This window comes from Leuresthes tenuis, unplaced genomic scaffold, assembly GCF_036924035.1.
Source record: "Leuresthes tenuis unplaced genomic scaffold, fLeuTen1.0.hap1 SCAF_23, whole genome shotgun sequence".
Taxonomy (NCBI): Eukaryota; Metazoa; Chordata; class Actinopteri; order Atheriniformes; family Atherinopsidae; genus Leuresthes; species Leuresthes tenuis.
Window position 1 is genome coordinate 1,433,000 of NW_027325377.1, and position 25,577 is coordinate 1,458,576.

The following is a 25,577-nucleotide window of genomic DNA, read 5'->3' on the forward strand; positions in this document are numbered from 1 at the left end:
CCCACTCAGACGTGTTTATTTCCACTGTTCTGTACACTTTGAACTAAATCCATCCAAACCACAGTAGTGCAAGAGTCACATGACCTGCTGATCCTGACAGGTGAGGCAGCTCAGAGAACACCTGAGAGTTTACCTGCCACGGAGCGAGGCGGTTCCAGACCCGATCAAACATTCAGACGCCAATCAGCTGATCCATCTGTCACTTCATAAAACATCCAAAAAGAACAAAGACTGTCCAATAAAAGCCCAGTTTGAGTCGGTGGGCGTCGCCCCCCGGTGGCGAGCTGCAGGTAATCTGAAACAAGAAGGGACCCAAGTTCAGGTCCGGAAATTAAAACCGGGTCAGAACCCGGAGGAGACGAAGAGGAGACTTTACACCAGCTGATCCAACAGAACATCCTGAACGAGTCCCACCATAGAACCGGTTCTGGTTCCACATCCAACAACACCTGGGAATTCTTTTTCCACCAAAGCGGTTCCAGTTCTGGATCAGAGCCTGTGCTCTCTGAGGTGGAAAACAAACCGGATCAAAGCCGTTTCTTCACAGAACCAACTTAGAACTCTTCCCTGGGACCGCTTTGGTTGAAACGGGCCGATACAGAACCACACCTGAAGCAGTCAAAGTGACCTGATGATGCAAACCGGTTCCTATGGAGTTCTAAAGATGAACCAGAACCTGGTTCCGCTGGGTTCAAAGAGGTACGTCTGAAGGTTGATGTTCACATTCTCATTCTGGACCCACCAAGCAGAACCAAGCTGTAACCGAGGGAAGTTCTGGTGAGTTCAGCAGAGCGGAAATATGGGTTCGTGGAGGTGTTGGACCAGGGTGGAAACTGAACAGAACCAGAACAGAGCAGCCGTGGTCATGATCAGGTTCTACCCGACACAGTTCAGAACCTGACACTGCTCTGCTGGTTCTGAACCTGCATTTTATCTGTTTGTTACCGATTTTATTGATCATTTTCCAGGTTTATGGATCAGAACCTTTTTATCCGTCTCTGGTCATGAGTTCTGGATATCAGTTCTGCTCTCTGCCGGGTCGGCGCCAGCCTCCGTCTCACCGGCGCTCCGCTGGTGTGTCGAGCCGAAAGCTTTGGGCTGCGTCCGAGCCGTCCTGGCGGCGTGCGATGCTGCGGCGGCGGTCTCAGGACACCTCGATGACCTCCATGCTGCCGGAGAAGCTGGACTGACTCGCCATCTCCTCCCGGGACCGGCTGTCCGTCATCCCGTCGCCGAACTCCATCTGGCAGCTGCGCCGCTTCAGCTGCTTCTCGAAGCTGCTCTCCTCGTGCCAGCTCCGCCTGGAGTCGCCGTGGTCACCGGTCCGCTGCCGGCTGCGCCGCCGCACCGCCTCCAGGCCGTGGCTGCAGCCGTACGCCGTGAAGCCGCCGGCCCCGCCGCCGCTCAAGATGGCGGAGGTGGAGTAGAACCGCGTGGACTCTGAGGACAGGTACCACCCGCCCGTCAGAGAGGAGGTGGACACGGTGACGGGCGCCAGCAGGATGTCGGAGTGCCACCCCTTCAGGGCGCCGCTGGATCCCGGTCTGGCGAGCTGCTGCTGGCTGCGGGAGAGGCCGAACAGGAAGCTGGTGGTGCTCTCCTCCATGCTGCCGCTCCGCTGCAGCGTGTGCGGACAGCTGGGAGCCACGGGCGGCGGCGGCGGCTTGGTGATGGCGCCGGAGGCTGGCGCCGCCACCTCCTCCTTATCGGGACTCTGCTCCGGAGTGGACTGCTCCGACACCTCCTCCACCGGCGAGAACTGGCACAGCTTGCTGGTGGCTTCTTTGAAGGACGGCGGTTTGTAGAAGTCGTCCCCGGATCCTCCGTGAGGGACGAACACCCGGTGGGCGGAGCTCCCGCCCGGCTCGCCGTACGACTTGATGTCGAGAGAGAAGGAGCGCTTCAGCCGGGCGCTGTCCTCCGGCCCGTCGGCGAGCTGCAGGCCGCTCAGCGCCAGCTCCTCGGGGGCGTCGGCTAAGACGCAGGGCAAGGTGAGGGGCTCCAGCGGCGCCGGGCCGGGCCCAGCCGGCGCCTCTGAGGCCACGGCAGGCTCGGCGTCCTCCGGCCCGACCAAGGACTCGCCGCCGAGCTCCGGATGATGCAGGGACTTCAGTCTGGACTCAGAACCAGGAGGACTTTTGATCTTCTTCTCAAAGTCCAGCAGCTGACCCAGGAAGTTGAAGTTGGGGGAGATGGTCGGCCGCTTCTCCTTCACAAACCTGGAAAACATCAGAGTCAGCAGAGTTTGGAGAGAGCCTCTGGGACGGATATGGACAGAACAAATGGGTTCTGCTGGCCAGTAGGTGGCAGCAGAGGCTTAGCTAAGACAGCAGTTTGGACCCTTTAAGGGTTCTTTACCCTCCAGAACACCCAAATAAAAAGGTTCTGCTGCTCATCACTTTGAGGAAGTATGTGAGCAGCAGCCGTGATGCTTCCTTAGTCCTTTAGGAGACATCCAGAACCCTTCAGAACTCTACTGGGACCTAATGATGATCCACAGTCAGAAATACAAAGAATAACCAGAACAGTTCATTTCTGACAGAACTTTTAAAGAAATTAACAGAACCAGGTGGACAGAACAAATGGGTTCTGCTTGCCAGTAGGTGGCAGCAAAGGCTTAGCTACGACAGCAGTTTGGACCCTTTAAGGGTTCTTTACCCTCCAGAACACACGAAAACCCAAATAAAAAGTCGTTTTTATGGAATCAAGAGTCGGGCCTGGAGTCAAAAACCAGAACAGTTCATTTCTGACAGAACTGAAGGACTATCCAGAACATTTAAAGAAATTAACAGAACCTTTTCTGACATCATGACCCAGGTGTCCTGCTCTGTTCACCCCCAACCAGAGGGGGCGCCGTACCCTTTTTGCTGACCTCAGACTTCACTCTCAGACTCAGCACCTAATCACGATGGAGGGTCTTAGCCTCTGAAGCCCCCCGACCCGGAATAAAACAGGCTGAAAGTCTTGTTTCTACCACCAGAAGCTCAACAGCGGACCCGGACGCCTCGTCAACAACCCACTGGGGCTAACTGGGACCCCCAGGTGCTAACTGGGACCCCTAGGTGCTAACTGGGACCCCCAGGTGCTAACTGGGACCCCTAGGTGCTAACTGGGACCCCCAGGTGCTAACTGGGACCCCTAGGTGCTAACTGGGACCCCCAGGTGCTAACTGGGACCCCTAGGTGCTAACTGGGACCCCCAGGTGCTAACTGGTACCCCCAGGTGCTGAAACCTGCAGGTGGTCATGAGCTCCCAGAGCAGTAAACGGTGCCAGAGGGTCTCACCTGTACGCCTCATCCAGCGACATGTCCATCCTCTTCATGATGTATGCGATGGCGATGGTGGCCGAGCGGGAGATCCCTGCCAGACAGTGCACCAACACCCGGGCGTTGGAGGCTTTGGCCTTCTCTGAAACACAGCAGAGTTTGAGCTGCGGGCCACAGGCCGGTGGTACCTGTACCGCCGGTGGATGCTCACCTATAAACTCCACCGATCTGTCCAGCCACGGCAGGATCTTCTCGCAGAACGAGTCGTTGACGGGAACCCTCAGGAAGTGAGACTCCGGGATGAAGTCGGGTTTGGGGCAGGTGTTGCTGGCGTTCAGGACATAGGCGATGTCGTTCTGCTGCATCAGCTCCTGGAACACAAACAGAGGGCAGAGTCGGATCAGAACCAGCCCAGGTAGCAACAACCTGGAGAGAATACGGCCAGTTTTAATGCAGTTTTAATGAGGCATTAACCAAAACCTCAGGTGCTTCTTCCTCCTGCAGGGTTACTGACCCGGTAGCTGCCGGTCATGATCTAAACCAGGGGGGTCAAACTCAAACACACAGTGGGCCAGAATTTTAAATTGAACTAATGAACCTTTTAATATGGAACCCAACAAGTTTTGATTTAACAATGAATACTGAACAACGCTTATATAACTTTAAAGTCCAGGGGTGCGAAATTGCTAATAATAATAATAATAATAATAATAAAAACATATCAATGGCATATTAAATTGAATTTAAATAAAAATTGAATGCCTCCTTTCTGTTTGCAGCCTTCTGATTTATGTCAAAATTAGCTTCTTACACAGGCTAATAAATTAGAAAATAAAATAACATAAACCTCTTTTCATCTCCTTTACTTTCTGGCTCCTTTGAGCTGAGTCCAGGTCCTTATATTTGTCCTGGTGTTTCGTTTCATAGTGTCTCTAATATTATATCCTTAGTTACTCCTTATTTACTCCTTAGTTACTCCTTATTTACTCCTTATTTACTCCTTAGTTACTCCTTAGTTACTCCTTAGTTACTCCTTAGTTACTCCTAGTTACTCCTTATTTACTCCTTATTTACTCCTTAGTTACTCCTTAGTTACGTCTTAGTTACTCCTTAGTTACTCCTAGTTACTCCTTATTTACTCCTTAGTTACTCCTTAGTTACTCCTTAGTTACTCCTTAGTTACTCCTAGTTACTCCTTAGTTACTCCTTAGTTACGTCTTAGTTACTCCTTAGTTACTCCTTAGTTACTCCTTAGTTACTCCTTAGTTACTCCTTAGTTACTCCTTAGTTACTCCTTAGTTACTCCTAGTTACTCCTTATTTACTCCTTAGTTACTCCTTAGTTACTCCTAGTTACTCCTTAGTTACTCCTTAGTTACTCCTTAGTTACTGACACGTTGGCTCCACAAACAAGACAAACAGGTCTGTCTTTTACATAAACGGATATTCTGTCTCCCACCTGTCCAGAAAAGTTCTATTTTCTGCCTTTCTTTTGGCCATTTTTTGGTAGGTAACAGTGACAGCTGTGGTTTGAGGTCTGGGGGAGAGGCGGGGGGCACAAGAAGACCGCTAGCATAGATGCTACTGACACAGAGGAGGGGGCGTTTCTGCCTCTGTTCTAATTGACAACAGTTCTAAAACAACAGCAAAGCATTATGGGATTTGTAGTATAAGCAGTGACTGCCGTATAATACTGGCGGGCCGCATTTAATATTAATTTGAAATTGCCTCGCGGGCCAAATGTGGTCATAATCATGATCTAAATCACGCACTTTTATGATTGTCCAGTCGAAGGTTGGTCACCTCACACTGCTTCACTTTGTTCATAACCATTTTATCTTGTTGCCGAGGCCTGACCCGGTACTGTAAAGCAAGAACAGGACGGGCAGTCTGCAGCTACTTTAATAAAGAGTAAAAGTAATATTCTACATTATCTCTGATATATGAGAGAACCTTCAGGATCAGATCCAATCAGATGAAGCATCTGCAGCTGTTTCTGGAGAACATTTATTGAACATCTGGAGGTTCAGACCCACATCACAGCTGAGTGCTGAAGCAGTTTTTCACCTCATGATGGTTTCCATCGGGAGACAACAGAACTCAGAGTCTGATCTGAGGAGATAAACTCTGTGGTCCTCTGCAGAAACTCACCAGAGGAAGTTCTGCTTCCACAACCCACTTAGAACCGCTCCTAAAGCAGGCCTGAACCAATATTTGGCTTTGGTAAGAGGAGTAAAAGTGGGCGTGGCCTCTGTGTTACCTTGTTGAGGACGTCCCTCTGGCAGCCCAGGTACAGGTGAGGCAGGATGCGGGTCGGCCCGAGGTTGGCGACAGGCAGGCAGGGCTGAGACATGCAGGAGGGAACCAGCGTGGACTTCCCCTCACACAGACCCGGAAACAGGTGGGAGAACTCCAGGAAACCACCTGAGACGACAGAAAGAACAACTTCAGAGGTCAAAGATTTCATTTAAATCTGAAAGATCTCATATTTCCCCAACAGAGCACTTTGCTCTCAGGCTGCAGGTTTCCTTGTGGTTCCCAGAGTTTCTAAAAGCAGAATGGGAGGCAGAGCCTTCAGTTATCAGGCCCCTAAAAGCAGAATGGGAGGCAGAGCCTTCAGTTATCAGGCCCCTAAAAGCAGAATGGGAGGCAGAGCCTTCAGTTATCAGGCCCCTAAAAGCAGAATGGGAGGCAGAGCCTTCAGTTATCAGGCCCCTAAAAGCAGAATGGGAGGCAGAGCCTTCAGTTATCAGGCCCCTAAAAGCAGAATGGGAGGCAGAGCCTTCAGTTATCAGGCCCCTAAAAGCAGAATGGGAGGCAGAGCCTTCAGTTATCAGGCCCCTAAAAGCAGAACGGGAGGCAGAGCCTTCAGTTATCAGGCCCCTAAAAGCAGAATGGGAGGCAGAGCCTTCAGTTATCAGGCCCCTAAAAGCAGAACGGGAGGCAGAGCCTTCAGTTATCAGGCCCCTAAAAGCAGAATGGGAGGCAGAGCCTTCAGTTATCAGGCCCCTAAAAGCAGAATGGGAGGCAGAGCCTTCAGTTATCAGGCCCCTAAAAGCAGAATGGGAGGCAGAGCCTTCAGTTATCAGGCCCCTAAAAGCAGAATGGGAGGCAGAGCCTTCAGTTATCAGGCCCCTAAAAGCAGAATGGGAGGCAGAGCCTTCAGTTATCAGGCCCCTAAAAGCAGAATGGGAGGCAGAGCCTTCAGTTATCAGGCCCCTAAAAGCAGAATGGGAGGCAGAGCCTTCAGTTATCAGGCCCCTAAAAGCAGAATGGGAGGCAGAGCCTTCAGTTATCAGGCCCCTAAAAGCAGAATGGGAGGCAGAGCCTTCAGTTATCAGGCCCCTAAAAGCAGAACGGGAGGCAGAGCCTTCAGTTATCAGGCCCCTAAAAGCAGAATGGGAGGCAGAGCCTTCAGTTATCAGGCCCCTAAAAGCAGAATGGGAGGCAGAGCCTTCAGTTATCAGGCCCCTAAAAGCAGAATGGGAGGCAGAGCCTTCAGTTATCAGGCCCCTAAAAGCAGAATGGGAGGCAGAGCCTTCAGTTATCAGGCCCCTAAAAGCAGAATGGGAGGCAGAGCCTTCAGTTATCAGGCCCCTCTCTGTGGAACCAGCTGCCAGTTTGGCTTCAGGAAGCAGACACCCTCTCTACCTTTAAGATCAGGCTGAAACTTTCCTTTCTGATAAAGCTTATAGTTAGGGATGGCTCAGGTAATCCTGAAACATCCCATAGTTCTGCTGCTATAGGCCCAGCCTGCTGGGGGACCTCATCTGTCACACCTTTCCTCACTTTCCTCTCTTTTTCCTCCTGTTTAATTTCTCAAATGATTTTATGTCCCTGTGACATTATTGTGGTTATTAACTTGTGTTTCCCTGTTCCAGCAGGTATCCTTTGAATGGCGTTTTGGTGTTTTTCCCCCCTCTTTTCCCTCTTTTCTGTCTTCTCAAACCCCAGCTGGTCGAGGTGGATGGCCACCCTTCCTGGTTCTGGTTCTGCCAGAGGTTTCTTCCTGGTTCTGGTTCTGCCAGAGGTTTCTTCCTGGTTCTGGTTCTGGTTCTGCCAGAGGTTTCTTCCTGGTTCTGCCAGAGGTTTCTTCCTGGTTCTGGTTCTGCCAGAGGTTTCTTCCTGGTTCTGGTTCTGCCAGAGGTTTCTTCCTGTTAAAGGGAGTCGTTCCTTTCCACAGTCCCTCAGGCTCAGGACGGGAGATTGGACTGAAGACAAGTTTCGGTCCAATCTGTTGGTTTCCTTAGCTCGGATATTAGTTGTAATCTGGCGCTTTATAAATAAAGTTGAATTGAATTGACTTGAACTGGCTTTTCCGAGTTACAGCGAACGCCACACGGGTCGACCACACTGGACTCTGCGTCCCGGCTGTAAACCTCTTTATCTCTTATCAGCTGAACCCTGATGTGGCAGCAGCTGCCCTGAGGAGCCTCTGAACTGATTTCACCTTCTGCAAACCGGACCGGAACCAGAACCCAGACCAGGTCCAACGTCCCTCAGACTCCTGGGAACGGGTCGGACTGAAAAGACGCCGTCAGAGTGCAAAATTTCATTTATTTAATCAGGATTTGATGAGTCAGGCTCTGAAGGACTCAATCAGAACGTTTTTTGGACATAAAATGTTATTTTTATTTTAAAAAAATCTGAAAAAAGACTAAAAAACCCACAGTTTTGCTACCGTGTGTGTGTGTTGACCTCATGCTGCTGTTGCGTAACCGATGAGCGCCACAGCTTCCGGTTGGGAAGTCTGAAGTTTGAGGGCGGAGCCACAGGAGCAGCATTACATCACTGTTACATAACGTGACCCAGAGAGGAGCGAAGGCAGCGCTCTGACCACTGATCTGAGGTCTGAGGCCACTATGATGTCACCATGATGACATCATCGGTGTCACATTAAAACAGAGCTGGTCTCTTTTTAACAGAAACAGGAACAGGAAATGACATTAAAACTGCATAAAGATGATTTTCTACAATCATCTCTGCTCATTATCCAACTTTATCAAGCTCATTATCCCAGGGAAACATCAGAAGAAGAAGAAGAAATCAGCAGAATAAAGGAAGAAGCAACAAATCTACATGTTTCTTTGCTCTGGTTTCATCTCTTCTCGCTCCCTGAGGTTTAAACGCCTGATGGAAACAGGTGAAGAAGACCTTTAATCTGGTGCAGAAACATCAACAGCTGCAGCTGACCGCAGGAGGACTCACCTGAGAGCAGGTGCACGGAGGGGAAGCTGCGCTCCAGTTTAACCAGCAGGACGCTGAGGAAACAGTCGGCGCCGAGAGCGGCCAGGTCCGAGGAGCTCTGGTCGTAGACGACGACCTCCTGGTCGCCCTGCAGCTCCAACTGCAACACACACACACGAACGCATCACTGACCTGCAGCCAATCAGCAGTCATTATGTTCAGGTCACTTCCTGAGAGCTTTGAGCTGTCCACCAATCACAGCCTGCCTTCACCGCTGTTTGGACCAATCAGCCGGCTGGATCTGGGTTTAAATGCTCCTTATGGAGCCATGTCAGGGCCAAAATGTTTGTTCGTGTTTAAAAACTGAACTGAGGCCTAAAAGTTCAAACTTTTTCCTTCAGTCTCAGATTCTTATTTTTTATTAAGATGTTTTATTTATTCAGATGTTTTCACTCGACTCAAATCGCCGTAACACTGATAAAACTGATAAAACTGATCAGTATTCTCAGCCAAGCTTCAGAAGTGGACAGGCACCATCTTCTGAAACACGATTATCAACCAATGGGTGAAGAGCTGAACGCTGACATCATGCTGCCTTCACTGAGCCTCAGACATCAGAACTCTTTTTCTTTTACTGCGATCAGTCGTCACAACGTTAATCTAAGAAAGGAAAAGAGTTTGTTAAAGTCCACCAGAGTCCGAAGGTTCCCAACAACACCTGACTTCCAGCTGAAGCTTCCCTTCATTTCTTTGCAGGCTAGAAGCTGGAAAGCCAGAGTTCCCATCTGTTCCTGAACGCAGCATCAAGCAGACCCAAAGGTCTGAAACAGCTGATGTCGCCCGGGTCACCTAATGTCCTGTTTCCACCTGTCCCGACCCGTCTCCCCTCCCGACCCCTGTGACCCCTCCCGATCCGTGTGACCCCTCCTGATCCGTGTGACCCCTCCCGACCCTCCTGACCCCTCCCGACCCTCCCGATCCGTGTGACCCCTCCTGACCCCTCTCGACCCTCCTGACCCCTGTGACCCTCCCGACCCCTGTGACCCCTCTCCACCCGTGTGACCCCTCCTGACCCGATCCGTGTGACCCCTCCCGACCCTCATGACCCCTCTCGACCCCTCCCGACCCTCCCGACCCCTGTGACCCCTCCCGACCCTCCTGACCCCTCCCGACCCTCCTGACCCCTCCCGACCCCTGTGACCCCTCCTGACCCGACCCCTGTGACCCCTCCCGACCCTCCCGATCCGTGTGACCCCTCTCCACCCGTGTGACCCCTCCTGACCCGATCCGTGTGACCCCTCCCGACCCTCATGACCCCTCTCGACCCCTCCCGACCCTCCCGACCCCTGTGACCCCTCCCGACCCTCCTGACCCCTCCCGACCCCTGTGACCCCTCCTGACCCGACCCCTGTGACCCCTCCCGACCCTCTCCACCCGTGTGACCCCTCCTGACCCGATCCGTGTGACCCCTCCCGACCCCTGTGACCCCTCCTGACCCCCGTGACCCTCACCTTCTTCTTGGCTGAGTGCTGCAGCAGCTCAGCGATCTGCACCTTGTCCTGCTGCAGCCGCCTCTTCATCAGCTTGGAGCAGTTCACGTTGACCGCCTCCAGGATGTGCGCGGCGTTGTAGTCCACGAAGGGCCGGCTGTCGATCAGCACCACCCGGTCCAACCCCCCCTCCAGCAGCGCCACCAGCGCCTCCGCCCCGATGGCTCGCACCGAGCCGGGCCGCGGCACCCCGGGTCCAGACCTGGACCCCGAACGCTCCGACATGTCAGACAACCACTCCTCGGCACCCGCCCACCCCCCCACCCCCCTCCCTCCCTGGTTGCAGTGCCCCGCCTCCCCCTCTTCCTCCTCTTCCTCCTCCTGGGCGTCCCGGCCGGCGCTCCAGCGCAGTGACACAGCCTGGCGAGGAACCTCAGAGGATGAAGAGCTCCATTGTGTCGGATGATGTCATCCTGATGGCAGCCGCAGGGAGAGCGAGGAAGAGGAAGCCGAAGCCCACCGACGGCTTTAATGAGCGTGTTTCAGTGTTTCATTCACTCCACAGCCGGCGTGAAACAGAAGGCGGCGTGTCTCCTGATGACATCACCCTGCGGCTCGCTCCTCGTCTTCATGATGAAGGTTTCAAACTGAGGAACAGAATTAGAAACAAAGTTCAAGCTACGGAACCACAGCAGTGCCACAAAACCTATTTTTATTATCTCATTCTGGTTCATTTGTCTCTTTTAACTTCCTCTTGCTCGTAGCCAATCAGGTTTGAGCTTCAGGCGCCTTCCTCCTCTTTATGACTTTAAGCTACTTCATGACTCATTGCTTTTCCCGTCATTTCCAATGAAACTTGTTCAAATTTCAAGATCTAAAGACTGATAAAATATGATAAAACTGATCAGTATTCAGAGTGGTGGGCGGAGCCTGATCAGACCTCTGCTGCTGACCAATCAGAGCAGACCAGGAACACATTTACAGGAAACATTCTAAAACACTCTAAAATCACATTATAATACCTATAAAGTGACTTTAAGTCTTTTCTGTGATGACATATTGTACATTTATCAGTAGGAACGTGTATAAATATCTGAATATAATCATCAAAAAGAACAAAACATTGAAATAGTTCAAAGGATTTGGGAGGGTTTAAGAGTAATATCATTTTTACCACAGATTTAATCATTTTCTCAGGACAGAAAATAAAGCTTTAAAGACAGAGCAGAATCAAAAACAAACTGAAAATATTCTCGTTTAATGAACAAGGAGACAAGAAAGAAAGATAAAAGAATGTTTTTAACTAAACAGAAAGGCAGTAAATGATTAAATATGATCTATTTTTATCCCAGATGATTAAACTGAACCCTCCTAAGTCTGAGCTTTGGTTGCAGCTGTTCTTGCTTTGATGAAAATAATTATGAATCTGAGCTCTGGATGTTCCAGAGGAAACAACCCCAGCAGTGATTTTCCGTCCTCAGGTGTTTAATCCAGGTGTGCTCAGAGAGAATAACTCCAGGTTATCAGAGTGAAGCAGCAGCTAATGACTCCTGAGTCTGGTCCAAACGTGTCTGCCTGACTGGGAGCTCTGCAGCAGGAAATCCCCTCATGTTGTAAAACCTGCTGTTACTCGTTCAACTCAGACAACCAGAAAATCCCCCACCTCTGACTCAGAGTCCACCTCCGCGTCCACCTTTGGCTCCACCACTGGGTCCAACTCAAGGTTCACCACTGGGTCCAACTCAAGGTCCAACTCAGGGTCCACCTTTGGGTCCACCACTGAGTCCACCTTTGGGTCCACCACTGGGTCCAACTCAGGGTCCAACTCAAGGTCCACCTTTGGGTCCACCACTGGGTCCAACTCAGGGTCCAACTCAAGGTCCACCTTTGGGTCCACCACTGGCTCCACCACTGGGTCCACCTCAGGGTCCACCACTGGCTCCACCTCCTCACAGTCCACCTCCGCGTCCACCTTTGGATCCACCACTGGGTCCAACTCAGGGTCCACCACTGGGTCCAACTCAGGGTCCAACTCAGGGTTCACCACTGGGTCCACCACTGAGTCCACCTTTGGGTCCACCACTGGGTCCAACTCAGGGTCCAACTCTGGCTCCACCACTGGGTCCAACTCAGGGTCCAACTCAAGGTCCACCTTTGGGTCCACCACTGGGTCCAACTCAGGGTCCAACTCAAGGTCCACCTTTGGGTCCACCACTGGCTCCACCACTGGGTCCACCTCAGGGTCCACCACTGGGTCCACCACTGGGTCCACCTCAGGGTCCACCTCTGGCTCCACCACTGGGTCCAACTCAGGGTCCAACTCAAGGTCCACCTTTGGGTTCACCACTGGGTCCAACTCAGGGTCCAACTCTGGCTCCACCACTGGGTCCAACTCAGGGTTCACCTTTGGGTCCACCACTGGCTCCACCTCCTCACAGTCCACCTCCGCGTCCACCTCCGCGTCCACCTTTGGATCCACCACTGGGTCCAACTCAGGGTCCACCACTGGGTCCAACTCAAGGTCCACCTTTGGATCCACCACTGGGTCCAACTCAGGGTCCACCACTGGGTCCAACTCAGGGTTCACCACTGGGTCCACCACTGAGTCCACCTTTGGGTCCACCACTGGGTCCAACTCAGGGTCCACCTTTGGGTCCACCACTGGGTCCAACTCAGGGTCCAACTCTGGCTCCACCACTGGGTCCAACTCAGGGTCCAACTCAAGGTCCACCTTTGGGTCCACCACTGGGTCCAACTCAGGGTCCAACTCAAGGTCCACCTTTGGGTCCACCACTGGCTCCACCACTGGGTCCACCTCAGGGTCCACCACTGGGTCCACCACTGGGTCCACCTCAGGGTCCACCTCTGGCTCCACCACTGGGTCCAACTCAGGGTCCAACTCAAGGTCCACCTTTGGGTTCACCACTGGGTCCAACTCAGGGTCCAACTCTGGCTCCACCACTGGGTCCAACTCAGGGTTCACCTTTGGGTCCACCACTGGGTCCAACTCAGGGTCCACCTCTGGGTTCACCACTGGGTCCAACTCAGGGTCCAACTCAAGGTCCACCTTTGGGTCCACCACTGGGTCCACCACTGGGTCCAACTCAGGGTTCACCACTGGGTCCAACTCAGGGTCCAACTCAGGGTCCACCACTGGGTCCAACTCAGGGTCCAACTCAGGGTCCACCTTTGGGTTCACCTTTGGGTCCACCACTGGGTCCAACTCAGGGTTCACCACTGGGTCCAACTCAGGGTCCAACTCAGGGTCCACCTTTGGATTCACCACTGGGTCCAACTCAGGGTTCACCACTGGGTCCAACTCAGGGTCCAACTCAGGGTCCACCTTTGGATTCACCACTGGGTCCAACTCAGGGTCCAACTCAGGGTTCACCACTGGGTCCAACTCAGGGTTCACCTTTGGGTCCAACTCAGGGTTCACCTTTGGGTCCACCACTGGGTCCAACTCAGGGTCCACCTTTGGGTCCACCACTGGGTCCAACTCAGGGTCCACCACTGGGTCCAACTCAGGGTCCACCTTTGGCTCCACCACTGGGTCCAACTCAGGGTCCACCACTGGGTCCAACACAGGGTTCACCACTGGGTCCAACTCAGGGTTCACCACTGGGTCCAACTCAGGGTCCACCTTTGGGTCCACCACTGGGTCCAACTCAGGGTTCACCACTGGGTCCACCACTGGGTCCAACTCAGGGTCCACCTTTGGGTCCACCACTGGGTCCAACTCAAGGTTCACCACTGGGTCCACCTTTGGGTCCACCACTGGGTCCAACTCAGGGTTCACCACTGGGTCCAACTCAGGGTTCACCACTGGGTCCAACTCAGGGTCCACCTTTGGGTCCACCACTGGGTCCAACTCAGGGTTCACCACTGGGTCCACCACTGGGTCCAACTCAGGGTCCACCTTTGGGTCCACCACTGGGTCCAACTCAAGGTTCACCACTGGGTCCAACTCAGGGTCCACCTTTGGGTCCACCACTGGGTCCAACTCAGGGTTCACCACTGGGTCCAACTCAGGGTCCACCTTTGGGTCCACCACTGGGTCCAACTCAGGGTTCACCACTGGGTCCACCACTGGGTCCAACTCAGGGTCCACCTTTGGGTCCACCACTGGGTCCAACTCAAGGTTCACCACTGGGTCCACCTTTGGGTCCACCACTGGGTCCAACTCAGGGTCCAACTCCGCTGCAGTTTAGAAGCTTCCTCTGGTTTATTTTGGTCTTATTGTCACGTCTCTGTGGCTCAAACTAACCGAGTGGCTCAAGGACAACTCTTAATCGAATGGATTCAGGAGATCAGTGGTGCGTCACGGCTCTGTTTCAGAGCACCAACCCCATTGTCAAACATTATTCTTGTGTTGTTCCTGAGGTTTTCTGCCAACTCTGAGTTCACAGAGCTGCATTTCTCTGAATGAATGAAAGCAGAGCGTCTTCCTCAGCTGAGCTCTGTGATGTTTTGAAGCAGAGGAATGTAACAGCAGGAGGAAACAGGCCGGACTGTGTGAAGGGGTGAAACTGAATTAAAGAGGCATTCAAAGCACACAGTGTGTTTTCCAGGGCTGTTAAAGTGTGTGGAGCAGTAGCTGGAGCCCCAGGCTGCGTCTAACATCGTGTTCCACCTCTTCTGAATAAATGGGATTCCAATTATGTTCTTTCAAGCCGGGACATTCCTCTGCAGGCATCTGATGTGTCGATTATCAGCTGCAGACCTCCGAACAGATGGCATCACAGTCACGTAAGGCAGCTTTATCAGATCTCTGCACTCACCCTGAAACCAACCTGCTCCTCCTGTCAGTTTCTGCTTTTAAATGACTGAACTTTTTAAGCCCTTTCAGAGCCGATACTCAGCCATGCCCCTGTTACCGTTTACACCATCTTTATTCTAGCATAGTTCATCCGCAAATGTTTGATCTGGGGAGCGATTCTCAGGAAGGGGAAGCTGAATCTTAAAAGCACAGCATGATGACGTTAGAAAGCCACAAAGTGTTAGCTAGGGACTGGATAGCATAGAGGTATGATTGCCACCTTTCATGTGGGACACCTGGGTTCAAATCCCCTTCATGAAAGGTACTATCTCCAGTAGGGGTCCTTGGGCAAGACCCCCTTAACCCCTAACCCCGCCTACCTGTAAGTTGCTTTGGATAAAAGTTAAGCTAAATGCCTAAACATAAACATAAACATAGCTAGCTCAGGCTTCAGAGTTCCCAACTTGCTCAGCCTGAAGCTAGCTAACATGTCGCTGGGTAGCTCTCGGACTCTGTGGTTCCTCTTCTTCACCTGAATGTCTGGCTCGTAGCTCAAAAGAGCTAGCTTAGCGACCTCTTGAGCTCATGGCTACTGAGCTACCTGTCTTCTGGATCAGCTCCAGAGCTGCTCAGCCGCTCAGTTGGGAACTTACCTGGTCTCTCCAACCAGCATTGAATGGTATCCATGAAAGAAGAGCGATGGCGATACTATGGATTTAAGCCCAATGGTGCCATTCATAACAAGTGACATTGGCTTGAAAGGCACTGAACAGATGGTGCCAGAAAGGAGGTGGTGCAGGGACCGAAGGAGAGTCTCAACTCCTGGAATTTAGAGGAGGAAAAAAATGGCGTCCAATGCTTCGAATCTAGTAGAAGCACTTCTCTAAAGAAGTGGACGAGTTAATCCCGGTGAAACCTTAAAGCTACCATTTAAAATCTGAAAATCTGGTCTTATATGTGTTGAATATTTTCCGAAGAACAAACCTGACTCTTGGGGACGTAAAGGTACAATCAGAGAGCTGTTTATGTGAGTTATATATCAAATAACTGGAGGTAAACTTTGTTTAGAAGCAGCTCTGAGCAGGAAAGCTGAATAAAACTGAATCAGATCGTATCACCGTGGTGACGGCAGACACAACGAGTCCTGATGTTTATCAGCGGCTGCTTCCTGATTCTCTGCAGCTACACCTGCAGCAGGCCAAAGGTCAACAACTCAGCTCCACCCACACCTGCTTGTGTGAAGCTTCAGGTTAAAAACTGAGGTTTAAACTGATATTTCTGTTTAAATTCTTCATCAAATGGAAAACACGCCGACATCTGTGTCAGAATTAATGAGGGAAATCGTTTCAGAGCTGAAACACGCCTCCATGAACACATCACAGTAACCGTTTCTGTCGAACTCCTGACATGTCACTTCATATCTAACCTTCAGACTCGTCTCCATCAGCTGCTTTGGAGTGAATAAACCGGTGTGGTCAGCAGGTGGCGCTGTAGGCCGACTTCCTCACGGCTGTAAGAAACACTTGAGGTCACTAACAGGGAACTAAACTAAAGGAGAAAGACAACCAGCAGCAGAGAAACGTGGAGATCTTCAGCCATTTTACATGTTTATTATTCTCCAGACAGCACAGCTGATCGATCATGTGATCAGTCCTGTTTGTTCCAGCTCAAGATGGTGCAAAGATTTAGATTTATTCTAAAGCACGGCTTCAAGAAATGTTCATCAAAACCAAAGGAGGGATCGTTTGTTTTCCAGGATTCACTGAGTGACATCACCGTGAAACACATTATATTAAACTGGACCAGAGACCAATCAGCAGACTGGACGAGACTCTTAAAGAGACAGGAGCTAAATCAGCTGCTGACCAATCAGTGACCAAGTGAAGCTCAAAGAGAAACAAGAAGAAATGTCAGGTCTAAAATCCAGCAAAGACCTGACATTTCTGAGAGATACATCTACATCCACAGACTCATCCAGATCCATCCAGACTCACTCACAGACTCACTCAGACTCATCCCCAGACTCATCCGCAGACTCATCCAGATTCATCCAGACTCATCCGGATTCATCCGGAGACTCATCCAGACTCATCCGCAGACTCATTCAGATTCATCCGCAGACTCATCCGGAGACTCATCCAGACTCATCCAGACTCATCCGGAGACTCATCCAGACTCATCCACAGACTCATTCAGATTCATCCGCAGACTCATCCGGATTCATCCGGAGACTCATTCAGAGACTCATCCGCAGACTCATCCAGATTCATCCGGACTCATCCAGATTCATCCAGACTCATCCGGATTCATCCGCAGACTCATCCAGACTCATCCGGACTCATCCAGATTCATCCAGACTCATCCAGACTCATCCGCAGACTCATTCAGATTCATCCGCAGACTCATCCGCAGACTCATCCGGAGACTCATCCAGATTCATCCGGAGACTCATTCAGAGACTCATCCAGACTCATCCAGACTCATCCGGAGACTCATCCAGACTCATCCAGACTCATCCGGAGACTCATCCAGATTCATCCGGAGACTCATCCAGATTCATCCAGACTCATCCGGATTCATCCGGAGACTCATCCAGACTCATCCAGACTCATCCGGAGACTCATCCAGACTCATCCCCAGACTCATCCAGATTCATCCGGAGACTCATCCAGACTCATCCGCAGACTCATTCAGATTCATCCGGACTCATCCAGATTCATCCAGACTCATCCAGACTCATCCGGAGACTCATCCAGACTCATCCGCAGACTCATTCAGATTCATCCGCAGACTCATCCGGAGACTCATCCAGATTCATCCAGACTCATCCGCAGATGAGTCCAGATTCATCCGGACTCATCCAGATTCATCCAGACTCATCCAGACTCATCCGGAGACTCATCCAGACTCATCCGCAGACTCATTCAGATTCATCCGCAGACTCATCCGGAGACTCATCCAGATTCATCCAGACTCATCCGCAGATGAGTCCAGATTCATCCAGACTCATCCAGACTCATCCCCAGACTCATCCAGACTCATCCGCAGATGAGTCCAGATTCATCCAGATTCATCCAGACTCACTCAGACTCATCCCCAGACTCATCCGCAGACTCATCCCCAGACTCATCCAGACTCATCCGGACTCATCCAGATTCATCCGGAGACTCATCCAGACTCATCCACAGACTCATTCAGATTCATCCGCAGACTCATCCGGATTCATCCGGAGACTCATTCAGAGACTCATCCGCAGACTCATCCAGATTCATCCGGACTCATCCAGATTCATCCAGACTCATCCGGATTCATCCGCAGACTCATCCAGACTCATCCGGACTCATCCAGATTCATCCAGACTCATCCGCAGACTCATTCAGATTCATCCGCAGACTCATCCGCAGACTCATCCGGAGACTCATCCAGATTCATCCGGAGACTCATTCAGAGACTCATCCAGACTCATCCAGACTCATCCGGAGACTCATCCAGACTCATCCAGACTCATCCGGAGACTCATCCAGATTCATCCGGAGACTCATCCAGATTCATCCAGACTCATCCGGATTCATCCGGAGACTCATCCAGACTCATCCAGACTCATCCGGAGACTCATCCAGACTCATCCCCAGACTCATCCAGATTCATCCGGAGACTCATCCAGACTCATCCGCAGACTCATTCAGATTCATCCGGACTCATCCAGATTCATCCAGACTCATCCAGACTCATCCGGAGACTCATCCAGACTCATCCGCAGACTCATTCAGATTCATCCGCAGACTCATCCGGAGACTCATCCAGATTCATCCAGACTCATCCGCAGATGAGTCCAGATTCATCCGGACTCATCCAGATTCATCCAGACTCATCCAGACTCATCCGCAGACTCATTCAGATTCATCCGCAGACTCATCCGGAGACTCATCCAGATTCATCCAGACTCATCCGCAGATGAGTCCAGATTCATCCAGACTCATCCAGACTCATCCCCAGACTCATTCAGACTCATCCGCAGATGAGTCCAGATTCATCCAGATTCATCCAGACTCAATCAGATTCATCCGGAGACTCATCCGCAGACTCATCCGGAGACTCATCCAGATTCATCCGCAGACTCATCCAGATTCATCCGGAGACTCATCCGCAGACTCATCCCCAGACTCATCCAGATTCATCCCCAGACTCATCCCCAGACTCATCCCCAGACTCATCCAGACTCATCCCCAGACTCATCCAGATTCATCCCCAGACTCATCCCCAGACTCATCCAGACTCATCCCCAGACTCATCCAGATTCATCCCCAGACTCACTCGCAGATTCATCCAGACTCATCCGCAGATGAGTCCAGATTCATCCAGACTCATCCCCAGACTCATCCAGACTCATCCGCAGATGAGTCCAGATTCATCCAGATTCATCCAGACTCAATCAGATTCATCCGGAGACTCATTCAGATTCATCCGCAGACTCACTCACAGACTCACTCACAGACTCACTCAGACTCATCCAGACTTATCCAGACTCACTCACAGACTCACTCAGACTCATCCAGACTCACTCACAGACTCATCCAGACTCACTTACAGACTCACTCGCAGACTCATCCCCAGACTCATCCCCAGACTCATCCAGATTCATCCAGACTCATCCGCAGATGAGTCCAGATTCATCCAGACTCATCCCCAGATTCATCCAGACTCATCCCCAGACTCATCCAGACTCATCCGCAGATGAGTCCAGATTCATCCAGATTCATCCAGACTCAATCAGATTCATCCGGAGACTCATTCAGACTCATCCAGACTCATCCGGAGACTCATCCAGATTCATCCAGACTCATCCGGAGACTCATCCAGACTCATCCAGACTCATCCGGAGACTCATCCAGACTCATCCACAGACTCATTCAGATTCATCCGCAGACTCATCCGGATTCATCCGGAGACTCATTCAGAGACTCATCCGCAGACTCATCCAGATTCATCCGGACTCATCCAGATTCATCCAGACTCATCCGGATTCATCCGCAGACTCATCCAGACTCATCCGGACTCATCCAGATTCATCCAGACTCATCCAGACTCATCCGCAGACTCATTCAGATTCATCCGGACTCATCCAGATTCATCCAGACTCATCCAGACTCATCCGGAGACTCATCCAGACTCATCCGCAGACTCATTCAGATTCATCCGCAGACTCATCCGGAGACTCATCCAGATTCATCCAGACTCATCCGCAGATGAGTCCAGATTCATCCGGACTCATCCAGATTCATCCAGACTCATCCAGACTCATCCGGAGACTCATCCAGACTCATCCGCAGACTCATTCAGATTCATCCGCAGACTCATCCGGAGACTCATCCAGATTCATCCAGACTCATCCGCAGATGAGTCCAGATTCATCCAGACTCATCCAGACTCATCCCCAGACTCATCCAGACTCATCCGCAGATGAGTCCAGATTCATCCAGATTCATCCAGACTCACTCAGACTCATCCCCAGACTCATCCGCAGACTCATCCCCAGACTCATCCAGACTCATCCGGACTCATCCAGATTCATCCGGAGACTCATCCAGACTCATCCACAGACTCATTCAGATTCATCCGCAGACTCATCCGGATTCATCCGGAGACTCATTCAGAGACTCATCCGCAGACTCATCCAGATTCATCCGGACTCATCCAGATTCATCCAGACTCATCCGGATTCATCCGCAGACTCATCCAGACTCATCCGGACTCATCCAGATTCATCCAGACTCATCCAGACTCATCCGCAGACTCATTCAGATTCATCCGCAGACTCATCCGCAGACTCATCCGGAGACTCATCCAGATTCATCCGGAGACTCATTCAGAGACTCATCCAGACTCATCCAGACTCATCCGGAGACTCATCCAGACTCATCCAGACTCATCCGGAGACTCATCCAGATTCATCCGGAGACTCATCCAGATTCATCCAGACTCATCCGGATTCATCCGGAGACTCATCCAGACTCATCCAGACTCATCCGGAGACTCATCCAGACTCATCCCCAGACTCATCCAGATTCATCCGGAGACTCATCCAGACTCATCCGCAGACTCATTCAGATTCATCCGGACTCATCCAGATTCATCCAGACTCATCCAGACTCATCCGGAGACTCATCCAGACTCATCCGCAGACTCATTCAGATTCATCCGCAGACTCATCCGGAGACTCATCCAGATTCATCCAGACTCATCCGCAGATGAGTCCAGATTCATCCGGACTCATCCAGATTCATCCAGACTCATCCAGACTCATCCGCAGACTCATTCAGATTCATCCGCAGACTCATCCGGAGACTCATCCAGATTCATCCAGACTCATCCGCAGATGAGTCCAGATTCATCCAGACTCATCCAGACTCATCCCCAGACTCATTCAGACTCATCCGCAGATGAGTCCAGATTCATCCAGATTCATCCAGACTCAATCAGATTCATCCGGAGACTCATCCGCAGACTCATCCGGAAACTCATCCAGATTCATCCGCAGACTCATCCAGATTCATCCGGAGACTCATCCGCAGACTCATCCCCAGACTCATCCAGATTCATCCCCAGACTCATCCCCAGACTCATCCCCAGACTCATCCAGACTCATCCCCAGACTCATCCAGATTCATCCCCAGACTCATCCCCAGACTCATCCAGACTCATCCCCAGACTCATCCAGATTCATCCCCAGACTCACTCGCAGATTCATCCAGACTCATCCGCAGATGAGTCCAGATTCATCCAGACTCATCCCCAGACTCATCCAGACTCATCCGCAGATGAGTCCAGATTCATCCAGATTCATCCAGACTCAATCAGATTCATCCGGAGACTCATTCAGATTCATCCGCAGACTCACTCACAGACTCACTCACAGACTCACTCAGACTCATCCAGACTTATCCAGACTCACTCACAGACTCACTCAGACTCATCCAGACTCACTCACAGACTCATCCAGACTCACTTACAGACTCACTCGCAGACTCATCCCCAGACTCATCCCCAGACTCATCCAGATTCATCCAGACTCATCCGCAGATGAGTCCAGATTCATCCAGACTCATCCCCAGATTCATCCAGACTCATCCCCAGACTCATCCAGACTCATCCGCAGATGAGTCCAGATTCATCCAGATTCATCCAGACTCAATCAGATTCATCCGGAGACTCATTCAGACTCATCCAGACTCATCCGGAGACTCATCCAGATTCATCCGGAGACTCATCTGCAGACTCATCCCCAGACTCATTATCAGACTCATCCCCAGACTCATCCCCAGACTCATCCAGACTCATCCGCAGATGAGTCCAGATTCATCCAGATTCATCCAGACTCAATCAGATTCATCCGGAGACTCATTCAGACTCATCCAGACTCATCCGCAGACTCACTCACAGACTCACTCACAGACTCACTCACAGACTCACTCACAGACTCACTCACAGACTCACTCAGACTCATCCAGACTCATCCAGACTCACTCACAGACTCATCCAGACTCATCCGGAGACTCGTCCAGACTCATCCGCAGATGAGTCCAGATTCATCCAGACTCATCCCCAGACTCATCCCCAGATGAGTCCAGATTCATCCAGATTCATCCAGACTCATCCGGAGACTCATCCGGAGACTCATCATCAGACTCATCCCCAGACTCATCCAGATTCATCCAGACTCATTCGCAGACTCATCCAGACTCATCCGCAGATTCATCCCCAGACTCATCCAGACTCATCCCCAGACTCATCCCCAGACTCATCCAGACTCATCCCCAGACTCATCCAGACTCATGCGGAGACTCATCCAGACTCATCCAGACTCATGCGGAGACTCATCCAGACTCATCCAGACTCATCCCCAGACTCATCCAGACTCATTCAGATTCATCCGGAGACTCATTCAGACTCATCCGGAGACTCATCCGCAGACTCATCCGCAGACTCGTCCAGATTCATCCCCAGACTCATCCAGACTCATGCGGAGACTCATTCAGATTCATCCGGAGACTCATCCAGATTCATCCGCAGACTCATCCCCAGACTCATCCGCCGATGAGTCCAGACTCATCGGCAGATGAGTCCAGATTCATCCAGACTCATCGGCAGATGAGTCCAGATTCATCCAGACTCATCCAGATTCATCCAGACTCATCCCCAGACTCATTATCAGACTCATCCCCAGATTCATCCAGATTCATCCAGACTCATTCAGATTCATCCGCAGACTCATCCGGAGACTCATCCGGAGACTCATTCAGATTCATCCGCAGACTCATCCGGAGACTCATCCGGAGACTCATTCAGATTCATCCGCAGACTCATCCGGAGACTCATCCAGACTCATCCGCAGATTCATCCGGAGACTCATCCAGACTCATCCGGAGACTCATTCAGATTCATCCGGAGACTCATTCAGATTCATCCGCAGACTCATCCGGAGACTCATTCAGATTCATCCGCCGACTCATCATCAGACTCATCCAGACTCATCCGGAGACTCATTCAGATTCATCCGCAGACTCATCCGGAGACTCATTCAGATTCATCCGCAGACTCATCATCAGACTCATCCAGACTCATGCGGAGACTCATCCAGACTCATCCCCAGACTCATCCAGACTCATCCAGACTCATCCGCAGACTCATCATCAGACTCATCCAGACTCATCCGGAGACTCATTCAGATTCATCCGCAGACTCATCCGGAGACTCATTCAGATTCATCCGCAGACTCATCCGGAGACTCATTCAGATTCATCCGCAGACTCATCATCAGACTCATCCAGACTCATGCGGAGACTCATCCCCAGACTCATCCAGACTCATCCCCAGACTCATCCAGACTCATTCAGATTCATCCCCAGACTCATCCAGATTCATCCAGACTCATCCCCAGACTCATTATCAGACTCATCCCCAGACTCATCCAGATTCATCCAGATTCATCCAGACTCATCCCCAGATTCATCCAGATTCATCCAGACTCATTCAGATTCATCCGCAGACTCATCCGGAGACTCATTCAGATTCATCCGCAGACTCATCCGGAGACTCATCCAGACTCATCCGCAGATTCATCCGGAGACTCATCCAGACTCATCCGGAGACTCATTCAGATTCATCCGCAGACTCATCCGGAGACTCATTCAGATTCATCCGCAGACTCATCCGGAGACTCATTCAGACTCATTCACAGACTCATCCAGACTCATCCGCAGATGAGTCCAGATTCATTCAGATTCATCCGGAGACTCGTCCACAGAGCTGCATCATCATCATTTTCTTCTGTTCGGAGGCAGAAAAACTGAATCTTCCCTTTTAAAGAAACTCAGACTCGTTTTATTAACCCTGGAGTCTTTTTTCAGTGACTGATGATAATAATAATCTGATGTTTGCTTAAACGCTTCCTGTGAAAATCATTTAGTGAACATGTTGAAAGTTAAATGTGTTAAACCGGTTCGGCTTCTTTTCCACGTGTTAAAACTCGCAGATGAGCACATGAGAAACAGGACTACAGGACATTAAAAACATCAGGAAACACCTCCACCTCTTCGGTATCTTTTAACAGATGATTAATGAAGTCGGAGCCAAATGTTACATCAACTTTTCCTGCAGCGTTCTTCACATTAAAAACAACAAATGAGTTAACTCATTCAGACCGGAGGAAGAAGCACATAAAACCTCTTTAATACGGCTACATTTAAGAGTTTTATTAACCACAGATTTAAAGTTAAGTCTTTATTTCTCACACTGTGTTAGCAGGAATTACTCTGGTGTTACGGTTTACTACAGAAGTTATTAATGAAAGACATTTTTAACCTTTCTTCTAATCACACGAAACCATCCGAATAGACCAAAAACCTGCTTTAAACCATGAAGTTTGGCTTTAATCTACAGAAAATTAACACATTTTAAAGGAGTTTTTAGGAAAAATGTGCATTATTTTTTAAAAATTTCACAAAAAACAAAGCTGTGACTTTATTTCCTGCCAATAAACAGTTGATTTAACTCGGTTTAATGTTGGATTTATCCACTTCTTTATCAACTTTAGTGTCATTTTTTTCTCAAATCTTCATCCAAACACAAAGCCAAGATTTTAGACCAGTTTGGGACCATTTTAAGGTGAATTAATGGAAACTGAAGCTTGAATTTTGATGAACTCTGTAGGTTTTAACTACTTTTCTTGTATGAACAGAAGGAAGAATGAGGATTAATTACAGAGGTGGAGGTTCGGCTCCATTTACACGGAAATGTAAAGTTCTGGTGTGATTTTACTGGATATTCATGTAAATCCAGGCTTCAGATGTAATGTCAGCTGATAAAAACTCGTGTCATGAATGCTTCATGAGGATTTCAGAGCCTCGGATGAGTTCGGGGAACTTTTGGATGGATCTGGGCGACATTTTCAGGACCGAGCTGTTCTCTAACGTCAGCGTGCTGCTCTCTGACATTTTGTCGGTGTGTTTCCATGTTAAACACCGACTGACCGACGGAAACAGCCCCCCCAAACAACCCAGAAAGGCGTCGGTACAGCCTCACACTGAGAAAAACTCTACTTTAGGCCCCGTTAACGGAACTTTACCAGCCGCCGCCGCCGCTTCAGACTTTAACGAGAATTTCCGTGAACTCACCGTCTGGAAAGTCGCCGTCAGAGTCCGGCCAGCAGCTGCGCCGCCCCGGCTGGCTCTCCGGGGGAGTCCGCCGCAATACACCGGAGCCTAAAGACCGAGAAAAGAGGCGACAGAGACGGTGAAGACGGAGCAGAAAGCAACGGAGGGAACCAAAGTCCTGCCGCTGCCATAAGCGATGAGGTCACTGCGATAAATATAAAAGC

The 25,577-nt window shown here is 50.7% G+C and overlaps 1 protein-coding gene across 1 annotated transcript; it reads right to left on the reverse strand.

Moving 5' to 3' along the window:
• dusp16 (dual specificity phosphatase 16) lies at nucleotides 1-25,577 on the reverse strand. The gene is made up of 7 exons (XM_072377490.1): nucleotides 25,375-25,577; nucleotides 9,964-10,589; nucleotides 8,474-8,612; nucleotides 5,526-5,689; nucleotides 3,478-3,637; nucleotides 3,285-3,408; nucleotides 1-2,219 (listed from the first exon to the last, which is right to left on the reverse strand). The coding sequence occupies exons 2-7, from the start codon at nucleotides 10,225-10,227 to the stop codon at nucleotides 1,145-1,147; spliced, it is 1,926 nt and encodes a 641-aa protein (XP_072233591.1). The 5' UTR covers nucleotides 10,228-10,589; nucleotides 25,375-25,577; the 3' UTR covers nucleotides 1-1,144.

Excerpts from the sequence above, each read along its gene's own strand:
- dusp16 (XM_072377490.1), bottom strand. The coding sequence starts at position 10,227 with ATGTCGGAGCGTTCGGGGTCCAGGTCTGGACCCGGGGTGCCGCGGCCC. Across the intron at positions 8,613-9,963 it reads AGCACTCAGCCAAGAAGAAG|TTGGAGCTGCAGGGCGACCA; the intron begins GTGAGGGTCACG and ends TGTGTGTTGCAG. Across the intron at positions 2,220-3,284 it reads TCGCTGGATGAGGCGTACAG|GTTTGTGAAGGAGAAGCGGC; the intron begins GTGAGACCCTCT and ends GATGTTTTCCAG.